We start from the raw sequence: 14951 nt of genomic DNA, 5'->3' as shown, positions 1-14951 counted from the left end.
TCCATGAACATCGGTAGTTAGTATTTAAGGCCAGACCAGTTTTATTTCTTGTTTTACGGATGTGCCGGTATTTTGTATTGTTTTCAAGAACAAAAATAAAAAAACCTAAAATTAATTTCCCGCCCCCCCCCTCAAAAAATAAAATCCTAATGTTTGTATTGGCCAAAAATGTAAACTTACAAGAACATTTCTTTTAGATTGTTTTTTTTACCCATATACACTTCATAAACTGCCAAAAGTAAAATACTTTTAGTATTTAGAAGGAATATTACTTTTTTGTTCCCTCCTGCCTTTAGATTTTCAGAGGACAAAATTCCATAAAACAAGAAATAAAATTGGTCTGGCCTAATTAAGGCTTTACAGATCTGCTGATCCAATGCTAAGTGTGATAGACAACATGTCTTGTGTTTGTTTCCGACATTGTGTCTGCTTCAGCCATGCTGATCTCCGTCAGTTGTATCGTTGGGTCCACCACGACATCTGATTCCTCTGGCATACACTCTTCCTCCACCATGACAACACTCTCTTCTTCCACTCCCATTTCCTCGTGCTCGGTGTTGATATGATGTTTTGCATCCTCATACCTTGTAAACCCAACCTCACACACGCTACACAGATAGATCTCCGTCTGCTGCTCCTGGCTGTTACAGTCCAACTGAGGGTCAAGGTCAATGCCAGAGTTGTTCATCACAACATACGAATTCATCACTGCCATGTGAACTTCTGATTCCGACACTGCAATGACATTGGGATTGGGCTCAAATGAAACTTGTGAAGTCAACGGCCGTTTCTTCACAACTGTTCCTCGACATTTTTGTTGATGGATCCTTAACGACGCAGATGAGCAGTACGCCTGATTGCATCTATCGCACATGTGTTTGCTGGTTCCCGTGTGGCCAATCATATGCTGCTGCAACTTTGACGCCAGCTTAAAACCTTTGTTGCATTCTTTACACTTGAAAGGCCGGTCTGTGGAATGGGCAAAGATCCTATGCTGGGCAAGCTGGCTACGGAACCCGAAGGATTTATCACAATGGGTGCACTTATAAGGCCTTTCCCCAGTGTGTTTGTTTAAATGATCATTGAAATTGCTTTTGCTTGTGTAACGATTGCCACAAAATGGGCATACAAATCTGTACTCCCTCTCACTAGGCTCCATGTGAATCTGCTCATGAGCCTTGAGGGTGCATTTCTCATAAAATGCTTTCCCACATATGTTGCACTTAAATTTCTTGGTTCCAAAATGACGTTTCCGGTGACCAATGACGTATCGTTTATGTTTGAACACTTTTCCACAAATATCACACTTGGCAGTGTGTGACTTCTTATGGTGAAGCTGAATGTGGAACTGAAGGTTAGGGGTCGAGTTGAAGGTCATATTACAGTCTTTACACTCATGGACACCTAACTTGTGCTGCAAGCGGTGTTTTCTGATTTCATGCACAGTCTTAGCTTGGAAGTAACAAGTTTTACACTCCAAACTGGCTGTTTTTTTGTCCTTTTTGAACTTCATTTTGTGGATGTACACTTGGTGTTGAATTAATGACGTCTTAGATTTACACACCATCCCACATTCAGAGCATCTGTTGGAAATTAACCCTTCTTCAAATGGCCCATGGTGATTGTTCAGATGAGCCTCAAGATGGGAGTCGCTGTCAAAGACTCCTTCACAGATGTCTCAACGTAATGGACTGGTTACATCATGTTCCGATATCAGATGAGAAGACAGTGCCTGGAAGTCATCTTCAACAACTGAACAAAGAGGACACTTGGTTGAAGGCTTTTCAAACTGAGAACTTGCCTTTTGCTTAGGGCCATGTTTCATGGACAGGTGTATGTCCATTGATTTGTGCTGGCTGAACACTCTCTCACAGACATCACATCGGAGACGCTCAACATCATGCTCGGAAATTAAGTGGTCCGAGACTTCCGCAAAGTCCTCAGATGTGAAAATACAATGTGGACATGTGTGGTGCTTGCTCTCGGAATCATCCAGCCTCCACTTATTGCAATACTTCCTATGAGCTGACTTGGACTCCTCATCCAGACATATGACCATGCAGTTATCACAGTGAAGACTGTCATCTGTCTCATGCTCTTCGGAACAATGGCTGACAACATTGAGGAAGGAATCGGACTGAAACTGACACACAGGACAGTCAAATCGTTTCAAGTCCTTACTCTTCTCCCTAATGGCTCCAGGCTCTGTATTACACGGGTTCTTCTTCACACTGCTTCCAATGAGCTGCCTGGACATGCTCTGGGATTGCATGTTGAAGGTGACCACTGGCACGACTGCCATGTTGCTGTACACTAGTCTATAAGAAGCTCGACTTGAAGTCACTTCCTCGTCATCAGAATTTTCAAAGGCAGATTCCATTTCATCAGATACTTCCATCTCTGTCTGTGTCCAGGACTGTAAAGAACAGACTGAAGGGGAGGTGTTATGTTTGAGCCTAGCCTGAAGAATATCCTCGCTTTCTTCCTCTCTGTCTCCTGTCTCTTGTTCAAGCCTTGGCTGCTGAATACCCTCTCTCAGATCTTTCTCCTTTCTGTTCTCTTTCTCCTGGACCCTAGATTTTGAGGAAGAAACGGTAGACGAGGTCTCTGATGAACACATGGAAAGAGAAGTCTCATATTCCACTCTAGACTGATTCAGATCTTGTTTTCTGTCTCTCCCCTTTATTCTTGACTTTGATGAACTCACGTGGGAGTCTTGCTCTTCATCCACTATTTCTTGAGGTTCTGGAATTCCTTTCTTTTTCATCATCGGTGTCTGGGAACAAGGACTGCCTGATGGTGGAATCTTTTCGTGTAACAGCTTTTTTTCAGGCTTTGCCTGCACCTCCTTCCTTTTCTTTCCTGTTGCCAGGAAGGAGAAATCTACTTTATTTCCTCGGGTAGAATATCTTTTTACAGTTGGTTGGCTGACATTATCCTGTTTCTGGGCAGTCTTGCCTGAACTTCCTCTGGGTCGTCCCCTCGGTCTTCCACTAGATTTCCCAGATTTCTCCTCAGTACTCAAAGGTTTCAGATTTGATCCAGGACATATTTGTATGTCTGAGCCTGGTTTGTTGAGATCTTCAGCAGAAGGGGGAGAAGATTTTTTTCTCATTTTTCGCCTGTTTTGTCGAGCAGAAGAGGAGAGTTTTCTCTTACTTTTTCTGGTCACTGATTCTGGAGGAGAAACATCCACATTTCCTCTCTTCCTTGTCCTCCGAGTTTCAAAAACATCCTGACTGCTAACTGATGACGTTGCCTTCATCATCGGAAAATCCACTTGTGCTGTCTGATCATCTTCTTCTCTAGCCAACTGACTCTCTTCTTTCTTCTTCACAATCTCAACAGCTGAAGACAACATTTCCAAAGCATTAATCAGCATCTCCTTACTGGGTGTCTCTTGCTTCACCATGACTTGTTCCCCTAAGCTACTTGAAATATTATCTTCAATGTTAGCCTGAGTGTTCCTCTGTGATGATCTGTTATGGTGATTTGTAGCAAAGCTTGAGATGGTTCGAGTGACACTTGTAGGAGCAGCTGATGTATGTTCTGCAGGAAGACTGGAGGCCGGCCACACATCATCAGTGTATTGTAGCTCGTTAGATCTGGTGTCCTGGATACCATTGGACATTAGATGGGCTCCTTGTTTACTTGCTGTGTCACTTGGGGGTGAGACTGTATCAGAAATGCATCGAGGTGTTTCCGGAATGTTGGCAGACGCATCTGAAAAAGAAAAGGATTTAATTTGTTTTAGATCAGCCTATGAAACAGCTAACTCCATGGTATTAGATCCATCCATTTCCACACACGCACACACGTCTGCACGCACACACACACATATGTATAAGCCAGAATATTAGGACTTGTTTTCCCCACATACAACCCATATAAAACTGTAACATCTTAACATTATCAAATCACAAGGCTGTAATGTTAAACCATATATATATATTTATGACATTTAAATCAAATAATTTCATGTAGATGTCTGCTTCTTCAGGAAAAAGGAATTCGGATGACAATTCACGCATCACACCAAAGGCTTGGGTTCATTTTCAAACATTGTTAATTCATGGATTCTAATCATGACAAGCATTGTTTCTTGGGTACCAGTTCTAAACTGCAATCCCCACAGAGCAGACGTCCATATTCAGCAGAGCCTGGTATGACAAGGGACACAACTCTGCACAGAAAACTTCAGTGGCTTAAATCACTGTGCCACCTATACCCCTCTTACCATTAGCATTGCTGGGTGTAAGGCTCTCTTGGTGAGACTTCTGCAGAGACATTGGGAGACTCTGTAAAAAACATCACACAGCATTCATCAAATTTCTAAATGATGGCAATTCTTATTATCATTATCTTATTATTTTCATTTCAGGGTGTAACTTACCTAATTTCATTACATTTTGAGAAAACATTTCTGGCGTCTAATGCCCCAAATCAGATATTACAGTTATTCTGCATTTACCATGTGTTGATTAATTTGTGTACAAGTCATCACATACTTATGATCAAGTCTGATTCTAGACTAATCTGTGTACAAGTCATCACGGACATATGATCCCATCTGATTTTAGACTAGTCTGTGTACTACAAGTCATCACAGACATATGATCACAGACTGATCAACACAAATTGTGTTCAAACCTGTCTCAACATCTGCTTGGCTCTGACGATGCTGTCTACTTCTCCGCTGATGGAGTAGACAGGGTTACTGTTGACACCTGGAGATGACAGCCATTCAACGCCAGTCTCCACAGTAACCGCCCTCAGCAAGTCCTCCACAGGCCCGTCATAGGCCAGGGAGGAGATAAACTCTGGTGATAAGATGGCCAGCACTGTGTTGAAGACCTGAAAAATATAACCAGTGGGACAGTGAGTGAGTGAATGAGGTTTTGTGCTGCTTTAGGCAATATTCCCACTTATCATCGTGGTGATCTGGGCCTAGATTTTCGAAGCTCTCTTAGCGCGCTAAGATAGTCGTAAGTGTGGAAGCCACCGTGGCTGAGCGGTCTAGGCATCTGACTTTGTGTGCTGGCGATTAGGTGCCTGATTCTGAGGGTGTGGGTTCGAATTCCGGATGGGGCTCAACGTAAAAAGTACTAAAATCTGTTCTTTACTAAGAAGGTGTAATCCCAAATAAAACATATGTTACGTAAGTGCCATACATTAACATTAAGTTACGACTCTCTTAGCTCTAAGAGAGCTTCGAAAATCTAGGCCCTGGACCACACATGAATGTGGGGTATGCCTTGGTTACAAGGTATTTTAGAGAGGGGCTGTGCTCGATTGTCTTGTGTCTATTGTCATTCTAGGTCTCGTAAGCAATAATCTTGAATGCTGTGTGAACTCCCTCAACACCTCATCAAACATCATCTGGAACAATGGAAGCATACCTCCATGGCTTTCTTCTGAACATCATTTCTCCTCTGCTCACTCATTTCCATGGAAACATCCTCATTCCCAGCATCCCCTATTACAGCTATCTCTTCTGCTGAATTTGAAACAGTTTTCTCCAGTACAGAGTTATCTTCCCCTTCCCCATAATCAGTTTCACAAGGAACTTCCAGATCTTGGTGAGGTTCTTCGGTATCTTCCTCCTCAGCTCCGTGGATGTCAGTCTCAGTAGATTCTGAAATAACACATGATGTAATAAGACATCCTTGCTTAGCCATGGTGTTTTATCTCCACTATATACATATACTTATAATCACCTTGGGTCCATGTGCCATAAAACGATGTTTGAGTGAGTGAATTTAGTTTTACACCGCTTTTAGCAATATTCCAGCAATATCATGGCGGGGGACACCAGAAATGGACTTTACACATTGTTCCACATGTGGGGACTCGAACCCAGGTCTTAGACGTGACATGTGAACACTTTAACCACTAGACTACCCCACGGTCCTGCTACATATAATGTTTGTGATATGGAACCACAGTCACCTAATAATATCTGTTCCCTTCTTACATCTGAAACATACCTGTCTTGATGCTTGGATCCAGACATTCCCGGAGGTGGTTAATGAACTGCATCTTCCTTCTGCGTGACTGCCCACAGACTGGACAGTGGTAGTGATACACAGAGAAACCGTACCGAGGGAGACAAGGCTGATAGCACACCAGGTAGCTGTAAGCTGCAGCAAAAAGTGTGACCTGATACAGGTGACCTTGATCTCCAGATGACCTTGACCTCCAGACGCATGCAAAAAGTGATGTGGATATCAGAACCCCTCCTAGAGATGATTTATATTGATTATTTGTCCCACTCCAATACAGAACGCTCAATCTTTGATGCCTCATTCTTACACTGACCTTGACCTTCAATGCACCACATGTTATATGAGAAACTTCCCCTGTCGTCTGGGGTAATTAAACAGATATGCCTCTGTGGCAGGGGTCGGTGGTATACTTTGTGCAAGAGCATCAAGTAGTCCCCCTTTGCTTGGAGTTTATGAATGTAGTTCTTCAGGGGTGTTATCATTGAGAGCGAGTGAATAATCTCCATGTTAACTTGGTCATAGCAGCCTGTCAGTAACTGAATCTGGGCCTGGCGGATCAGTGATTTACAGTACAAGCTACAATTCCTGTCATTGGTGATATATACATATACATTTTCAGTTGGTTTGTGAAAATGATGACAAAAATATAAATAAAATTAGAAATAGAAAATGACTTCAAATGATTACTTGACATGAATAAAAATAGATACCACAAGAAACCACCTCTGTTCGAAGAAATGTTAAATAATAGATATATGTATATATGAAAATGTAGATAAAAATAAATACAATCAAATACATTTAGGTATCTTTCCTTAACAAAAAGCAGTATTACCCAGGAACTGACCACCTTTCACTTAATTTTATGCCAAAAATATTGTAAACCAATCAAAGAAAATACTCAAGGCTTTACACAAACAAGCACCTGATCCTTGTTTTAATCAACTCTTCTTGGGGATGTATTCTGACCAAAAATCCCACAGTATCAAATGCTCATACTATAAAATGCTACTGAGAGAAAATAACTGCGCATGGAATTTCTTAATCCTGGTCAATCAATCATTTTCAGTTCAAATTGTATTTAAAAACTCTATTTTCAAGGCTTTTCAAACTAAAAACCATGATTCAATGACACCGAATTGTTTTCAAATCTGTGACCCCTCAAACAGACATTAGTTATATATATTTCTCACATCCACAAACTGCACGGCTGTTCCAGTGACTGAGGTAGTGTTCTTGGAGATGGCTGACGAACGCTGGCTTGAATTTTGTTGAAGGACAAAGAGCACAGTGAAAACGATGTCGACAGCAGCCTTGGTCTTGGCATCTCTCAAAGGGGAGGTCACCCAAGTTTCTCACTACTGACACGTGACACTGAAACACGGGAAATGTAAACTCAGAAAGGATTTAACTTTGAGGTGAGGTGAAATTGGGTTTAACGTCGTGCTTGAGAATATTTCGCTCGTATGATGATGTGCATGCGCGTGTGTATGTGTATGTGTGGCTGCTTGTACTAGCCCACACTGAAGCTGGTTTTATAGTGCTAGCCCACTGAGATACCATGCCACAGTTAAGCATGAATACCCCACTCAGACACAGTATACTCCGAGCTGACTAGTCCTGGTTATACCCATTAATGCCAAGCGCCAGACAGGGACCAACAAGTACCATATTTTAACGTCTTTTGGTATGACGCGGTCGGGGATCGAACCCGCGACCTTCCGCTCTCCGGGCGGACGCTCTTACCACTACACTATGGAGGCGGTCGATTTAACTTTGAAATCACACAACATGACACTGAACCATTTCAACTATGATGTCAATATTCTGTAACACACAATTGAGCTCCTTATTCTGATGGAGTGAGTGAGTTTAGTTTGAACTGCATCCACAACTTTAATTACTTTAGCATGAGTAGAATTGAAGGCATCATTTCAACATGTTGTCAAGTTCACATGATTAAATGTTAAATATCTGCCATCTTTTGACATTGTGACAAGCATGGGTTGTTGCTGGTCTTTTAAGTTTCTTTTCGAGATTCAAAAAACCAGAAATGCTGGTCTGAATATCATACTTGAGTAGTCTCCATGCTTTTTTGTGCTTTAGAAAGTTTACATGAGGGATCTTCACACAGAGAGGTATCATATCAGAGCCAAGAGTATGATAATGAAACGTTCATAATAAAGAAGTGGACATCCATAAAAATTCTCTTCCTTTTTTTTGTATCACTTCTAAATGCCATTCAAAGACCGGAAACTTCACTTTGCTCAGACGTACCTTACTCCCAAATCTCTCCATGGGAGGAGGAACAGTAGTGTTAAAAGCCATATTGGCCGTCCACAATTCATCCACATTCTTCCTTTCTGGCAAGTCCACAGTTGTGTTCTCTTTCAAGCTGCTGATCTCCCAGCATCTCCACAAGTGACTTGACAAGGACCCCATCTCTTCAAACTTCTTCTCCTCACACAAAGGACAGTGGTAATGTTTGCCAAGGGTTCCTTCACACTGATTGGAGCAGAGCTGGATCACATGACCTGCATCATACATATTAATGAGTGAGTGAGTGAGTGAGTGGGATTTTATGCTGTTTTAAATACCACTTATATGACTGTATGATCTTAATGGGGGAGAATAGCCCAAAGTGATTGTTATTCTTCACGTTCCTCAGTAGTAAACTACCGAAACAATTTACAAAACACCTGATTCCTTACTATGAAAGATCTACAATAGTAATCGGGATTTTACATAGCGCGTGATTCCTGTGCATTTGATGCAACAATTTTGTAAACGACACTCAAAATATTATCATACAAGTCAAGCTTGACGCAAGTTTTATGGGTGGCCCTTACAATTCAGTTTAATAAAATCGATTTGATAAACAAAAAAAGATATTGTTCGATGATAGTTTGAGTTTTACAGAGCTGTCAGATTGTTCCAGAGAACTCAGAGGAGACAGTAATCCTGGCTGTGTGAATTGAACAATGCCATAGTTTCACTTGGTGGTGTGACATACATTTACATACTGAGAATGATTAACATAAAGATTTCATGACTCCCAAGTATTGAAAATGACTCCCAAAAATAAATACATGATGTATTGTGAGTCACCATTGACTCCCACTTTTAAACGTCTGTGTAAAACCCTGAGTAATATGAAAGAATCAGGTGTTTGACCTTACAGTAATACATACAGAATAAGTGATTCAGGACACCTACTTCCCTGAACTCCTCCCATTGTGTGTCCATTGTGTTTTACTCACCATCAAACAGAACCTTCTGAGGATGTTTGAAGTTGGGGGCCTGGACCAAGGACTCTGGCTTACCCTACAACACAGGAAGAAAACGACATGAAAATGACAGCCTGTCTTACACCAGTGTTGATGTTTTGTCTCAAATAGTTAAACTTCAAATGTTGTTTGGGTGTCTTATGATTGGAATGTCAGTCTGTGATGAAATGTTTTGAATTTTGAGTCCACTAGACTGAACTTTGGTTTTTAGCTTCAGTTTTAGTACTCGTCAATGCAAGGTATATGGCATTTTATTAGCTGATCTAACTTGACCAACAGAATTTTATTCGGCTTTGGGCTTGGACAAGAATGAGTGAGTCAATTTAGTCAATGGCCCTATAAAACCAGCTTAAGTCTGGGCTAGAACAAGCAGCCGCACATACACATACACACGCAAGCACGTCATCATATGAGAGAAATATTCTCAAGCACGACGTTAAACCAAATTTCACCTCACCTCACCTCACAGTATTATAGAGTACATGTGAGTGACTGAGTTAGAATGTATAGTCACATCGGCAATATTTCAGCCATATTGTGACTTAAAAAGTTATAAATTAACAATAAACACAATTACATTATAAAACACTTGTCGACGAAGGACAGTAAAACAACTAGATTATCACAGGAATAAATTTAAGACTAGTAATTAAATCTAAAATATATTACGTATAAATGACAATACAATATAAAAAACGGCTTTAGATTGCCAACAACTGAAGGTAGATCACCATACTAGGGACCATGGGGACTTACAGTACGTTTGCTTCCTGCATGGGCCCTAGCTGGATTTACATCATTCCTTCAGCTGTCAGCAATTAAGATACATCTAGCCATACATTAAAATTACACATATTCTATGATTAAAACAAAGGAAAGTTTAAATTTACCTTGAATGTTTTGGGACTTACGTATATAGAGTACATGTACAGGCGATGCCTGTATTCAGTAAGTACATAAGGATGATTAAAGGAACACAGATCACGAGTTGAATATTGGAATTTCTTCCACTGTTATTTTAAGGCAGATTTTGTTGTATTTATGCAGATTTATAGGTTAACTGTGGAACCGAGATATAAAACAAGAAGACAAAGTCATCAATATCCCCCCTCAATGGCAAAATACTCTTCATGATTATGTCTACGAGTTATGATTATGTCAAATATTTAGGTGTGTGGAAGGAGAGTATTGAAAGGTTTTTAAAGTTCTGCTCCAGAAAGGAGCACTATCACCAATTTCAGTCTATGTCAAACTTGTTGCCTTGGAAATGCCAAAAATATTTTATTCAGAATTCCAAAACTACCAAAAGGCACCAGTACACCACCAAATCTATCTACGGTTTTAGAGTTCTGCTCTGGAAAAGACAAATGTGCACGGACGAACGGACGGACGGACGCACCCACGCACGGACGGAGTCCATTTTAATACCCCCCCGCAAAACACGTTGCGGGGGATGATAGCATGTGTTACTTTCATGCACAAGTGTTGGCATGACAACTGATTTCAATGTGCATCTGAACCATACTTTCATTGATTCATATTGAATAGAACATGATGTTATGATCTCATTGTGATCCTCTTTGGCTGTACCAGAATACACCCCCACACCTACATATCTAGTTCCCTGGCTGCAACCTATGACGACCGCCTTCCGCAGGTGATTGCGCAGGTGGTAGAGGAAGCCAGCCTTCTTGAGGAGTTGTTTGGGGCAGTGGGGACAGTGGAAGTGCCCGGGGGCGGCATCGCACTGCATGTAGCATTTGACCAGGTTTCTACCTGCAAACACAAAAAAACAAAAACAAGCTCACGACACAATTTGATTATCAGTATCTTGTCTCTTGCAACACTCATCAGTACTCTTGTTGTATGATGATAGCCTGAACATGATTGAGTATGGACCATACAATCCAGTGATTACTGCAAGAGCAAAGTGTTACATCATCTGGATATGATGACAAGCAATCTATGCTGTGACAGAGCCTGACCATTCAATCAGTTTTATCATTTAGTTAATAACACACATTCAATTACATGTGTTACAGACATTTAATTAAGCAAGTTTTCATTGTTTAATTTTCATACTTGTGATTGGAATTCATCACTACTGCTGAAGTCATTATATATTTGTACATTGGTTGAAATCTTATGGAGGAAAGTACTGTGCTGACACCAAACCAGAATGAATCATGATGCAGCCATAAAATGGTGTCCAATCACCAGCAATCAGATAACCAGATTTAATGTAAAGTGGGAACAAACCTCTATACAGCACAGCATGCTTGAAGTGAGTCTGGTTGAGGTGATCCCTGACCCTGGCCGGACGTGAGGGCTTGAAATTTTGGACCCTACAGAAGGGACAGTGGACCCTTGAACAGCCACAGCTTTGGTTCTCACAGCGACAACTCAAGCTGCGACCCGAACTTCACATACGTCACATGGTTAGTGAATGTCTGGAAACAAGAAAACAATTTGTTTTGTTTGAAATCAGTCGTAATTTATTGGTGAGTGAGTTTAGTTTTATGCCACACTCAGCAATATTCCAGCTATATGGCAGCGGTCTGTAAATAATTGAGTCTGGACCAGACAATCCAGTGATAAACAGCATGAGCATCGATCTGCGCAATCGGGAACCGATGACATGTGTCAACCAAGTCAGCCAGCCTGACCACCTGATCCTGTTAGTCGCCTCATACGACAAGCATGGGTTACTGAAGATCAATATTCTAACCTGGACCTTCACGGGTTCGTAATTTATGGAAAAATATCTTCTGGAATAAATCAGATAACTAGTGGTTAAACTTAAAGCGTTTGCTCGTCATGCCGAAGACCCGGATTCAATTCCCTACATGGGTACAATGTGTGAAGCCCATTTCTGGTGACCCCCTCCGTGATATTGCTGGAATATTGCTATAAGCGTCGTTCAACCAAAGCCACTCACTCACTCACTGTTAAGGGGTATTCTTAGTGCCATGGTGTTTCCTAAAATGGTATCACATGCTGCTGCTCTTTGACTGAGTATCAATTAATAGGGCAATACTCGTCAACATACCATATGTATTGTGAAACTCAAATTGAGATTTGTCTGGGTGAAATCGTGCATGCTGTGCAGGTCCAGCTGAACAAGAAACTGTTGCTGTCAACCAGTCTGTGTTTACATCACTATTATCCAACCACAACATTCTCAACAAAAAAACATACAAGGTTTTTGTCTTCAAATGTTACTGACCGACAAACAGTTCTTGCCAGTGATTTTTTTTTCTTTTATTACAACTGAACATGACAAACCAACTTATTTAATATTGTAAATTTTGTCAATGTGTACAGAGTTATTATACACCGACAACTAGGGCTGGGACGGGTAACCCGGGTACCCGGGACAGGTGGGTAATGAGTTGGACCCGGGTACCCATCTCAATACCTGGACCCGTTATGATCATGTGACTAATAGATTAAACAATGTAAATATGTTATTCTTTCATGATTAAAAGGCTGTATTGTCTTTGAAGACTTACACATAATTACAGTCACTTCTTTTGAATATAATACATGGTTAAGATATTGAAAAACTGAGCTGAAGAACATATCAACATAATGGGTATCCGGGTAGGGTAGGGTAATTGGGGTGGGGTACCCGTGTAGAAAATATGGACCCATCCCAGCCCTACCAACAACTTTGATAGTATTTTACTGTGCTATTTGTGTGCAAAAGAAGTACTTTTGTCAAATCCTGATACTTTCATGGGTTCTTATTCAAGTTATTGACTACAATAACAAATATTCATTGGTTTTGATATAACAATATCATGACTTTCTCTGATGTAATGTTTTTGACAAATCTGAAAAACATAGTTCATTACAAATATTGCATGTTCTAAGTCTGAAGCCGGTGCTGGACATCTACATGCAAAGGCTAGGGTCTTAAAAAAGAAAGGTTGAAATTCCGCTGTTCAAAGGATATTACGATATAAAAACAGTTTTTACACGTGTTTGTCCATAACAATACATAGCAAGTCATCTTAGGACAGGTAAAAAGAACTTCCCATAGAGTAGCACAATATTGTCAATAGCCTGAGCGTATATAATCACATTTGGGAGTTTTTCCCCTCAAACACAGGCGTAACAAGGCCAACAGAAGTCGGTGTGTAATGTTAGCCTAATCACCCTTGAGGGCGTCTTACAAAAATGGGAAGTTAAAACATAATCAAATCTACCAGTGATTCAACTTCTGTGGGGTGATTTGTAGGTATGCTGTTCTTTCTTGGCATTATTTCTCGGAAATGTGTCACAATGCGAGTTAGGTCACATGCATTTCCAGCCGATGTTCGTCTGTCGAAAAATGGCGGATCACAGCGCCATCTTCACGGGTTTACAAGGGCAGATAACTACCATTGAATAAATGCGAAATTCGTCATTTTAGGTCCGATTCATCGAGTCGGTTGTAAAAGAATTAATAAAACATATTTCTTCGCTTTCATTTGCCTTTGTGTTGGTTTTACCGCACAGCAATACTGACTGACTGACTGAGTTTGGTGTTACGCCGCTTTTAGCAATATTCCAGCAATATCACGGCGGGGGACACCAGAAATGGGCCTCACTCATTGTACCCATGTGGGGATTCGAACCCGGGTCTTCGGCGTGACGAGCCAACGCTTTAACCACTAGACTACCCCACCGCCCCCGCACAGCAATAAATACTTGTAAATACTTGAACTTTCACTTGTGGAAGTAGAGATGTTTTCACACCGGAAAACGAAAGAGAAAAACAACTACAGTAGAACGCTGAAGGCATTAGTCATTAGCTCTCTACCCCTATAGCTAAGGGGCAAAGGGGGTAGCCTTGTGGTTAAAGCGTTCGCTTGTCACGCCTAAGATCCGGGTTCGATTATCCACATTGATACAATGTGAAGCTCATTTCTGGTGTCACGCAGTCAAATTGCTGGAACATTGCTAAAAGCGGCGTAAAACTAAAATCAACACTCACCTAAGCCATAGGTGTACAGTAACCCTTTCAAGGTCAATCCCACGAAGTCGGTCGGGTATTAACGGTAGCCAAAGTGTGTTTGGTCGGATAAAGTCTATTCCGATGAATGGGATACCGCGTAAGACCTATATTGCAGTCGTTGATCACGGACCATCAATTCAAACAGATTCGACTCGTACTGTTGAGAGTACACTTATCAAACTGACTAATTTGAGTGTGCGAATTTAGGGACCTGATCATACATTATGGTTAGGGAGTGGGGTGGGGTGGGGTGGAATTGACGATGATTTTTATGGAGAAGAATGCACAACCTGAATGGGTATTGCTGCTGGTAGATGTGCACTATAAGCCGTATTTTCCATTCCGATAATTCATCTACCGAGTAACCGTGACCCGTGATAACATATACTAACACAAAGTCTCTTAATGTATGAACTTTTGATAGCAACAAATAATTTCAGTTTAATTGAAATGGAGCCCATGTGAAGGGATATTCAGAACCTGAAGGAATCAAGACTAGCTTCTTTTAGGGCTTTCGCATTGCAGCGAGTGGGTGAGTGAGTTCAATTTAAGTCACGTCAGCAGTATTTCACCCATATTGTGATTTTATCAAGTTATACAGTTACACGGAACTTGTAAACAATACATTTCAAACTAAAACCTGTCAAATTGACTACA

General features: G+C 41.0%; 2 protein-coding genes across 2 annotated transcripts; both read right to left on the bottom strand.

Moving 5' to 3' along the window:
* Positions 1-262: 262 nt before the first annotated feature.
* LOC124257154 lies at positions 263-13636 on the bottom strand. The gene is made up of 11 exons (XM_046691149.1): positions 13504-13636; positions 11552-11742; positions 10938-11068; positions 9266-9329; positions 8283-8539; positions 7199-7379; positions 5988-6140; positions 5400-5635; positions 4651-4854; positions 4238-4298; positions 263-3723 (listed from the first exon to the last, which is right to left on the bottom strand). Exons 3-11 carry the CDS (start codon positions 11043-11045, stop codon positions 1679-1681), a joined length of 3309 nt encoding a protein of 1102 aa, XP_046547105.1. The 5' UTR covers positions 11046-11068; positions 11552-11742; positions 13504-13636; the 3' UTR covers positions 263-1678.
* LOC124257113 (zinc finger protein OZF-like) lies at positions 380-1513 on the bottom strand. The gene has a single exon (XM_046691103.1). It carries the CDS (start codon positions 1511-1513, stop codon positions 380-382), a length of 1134 nt encoding a protein of 377 aa, XP_046547059.1.
* Positions 13637-14951: the final 1315 nt, after the last annotated feature.

Source organism: Haliotis rubra, unplaced genomic scaffold (genome assembly GCF_003918875.1).
Source record: "Haliotis rubra isolate DU_JTF1 unplaced genomic scaffold, ASM391887v1 Scf65, whole genome shotgun sequence".
Lineage (NCBI taxonomy): Eukaryota > Metazoa > Mollusca > Gastropoda > Lepetellida > Haliotidae > Haliotis > Haliotis rubra.
The sequence above is the reverse complement of the archived record's forward strand: the minus strand, read 5'-3'. Positions and strand labels throughout refer to the sequence as shown.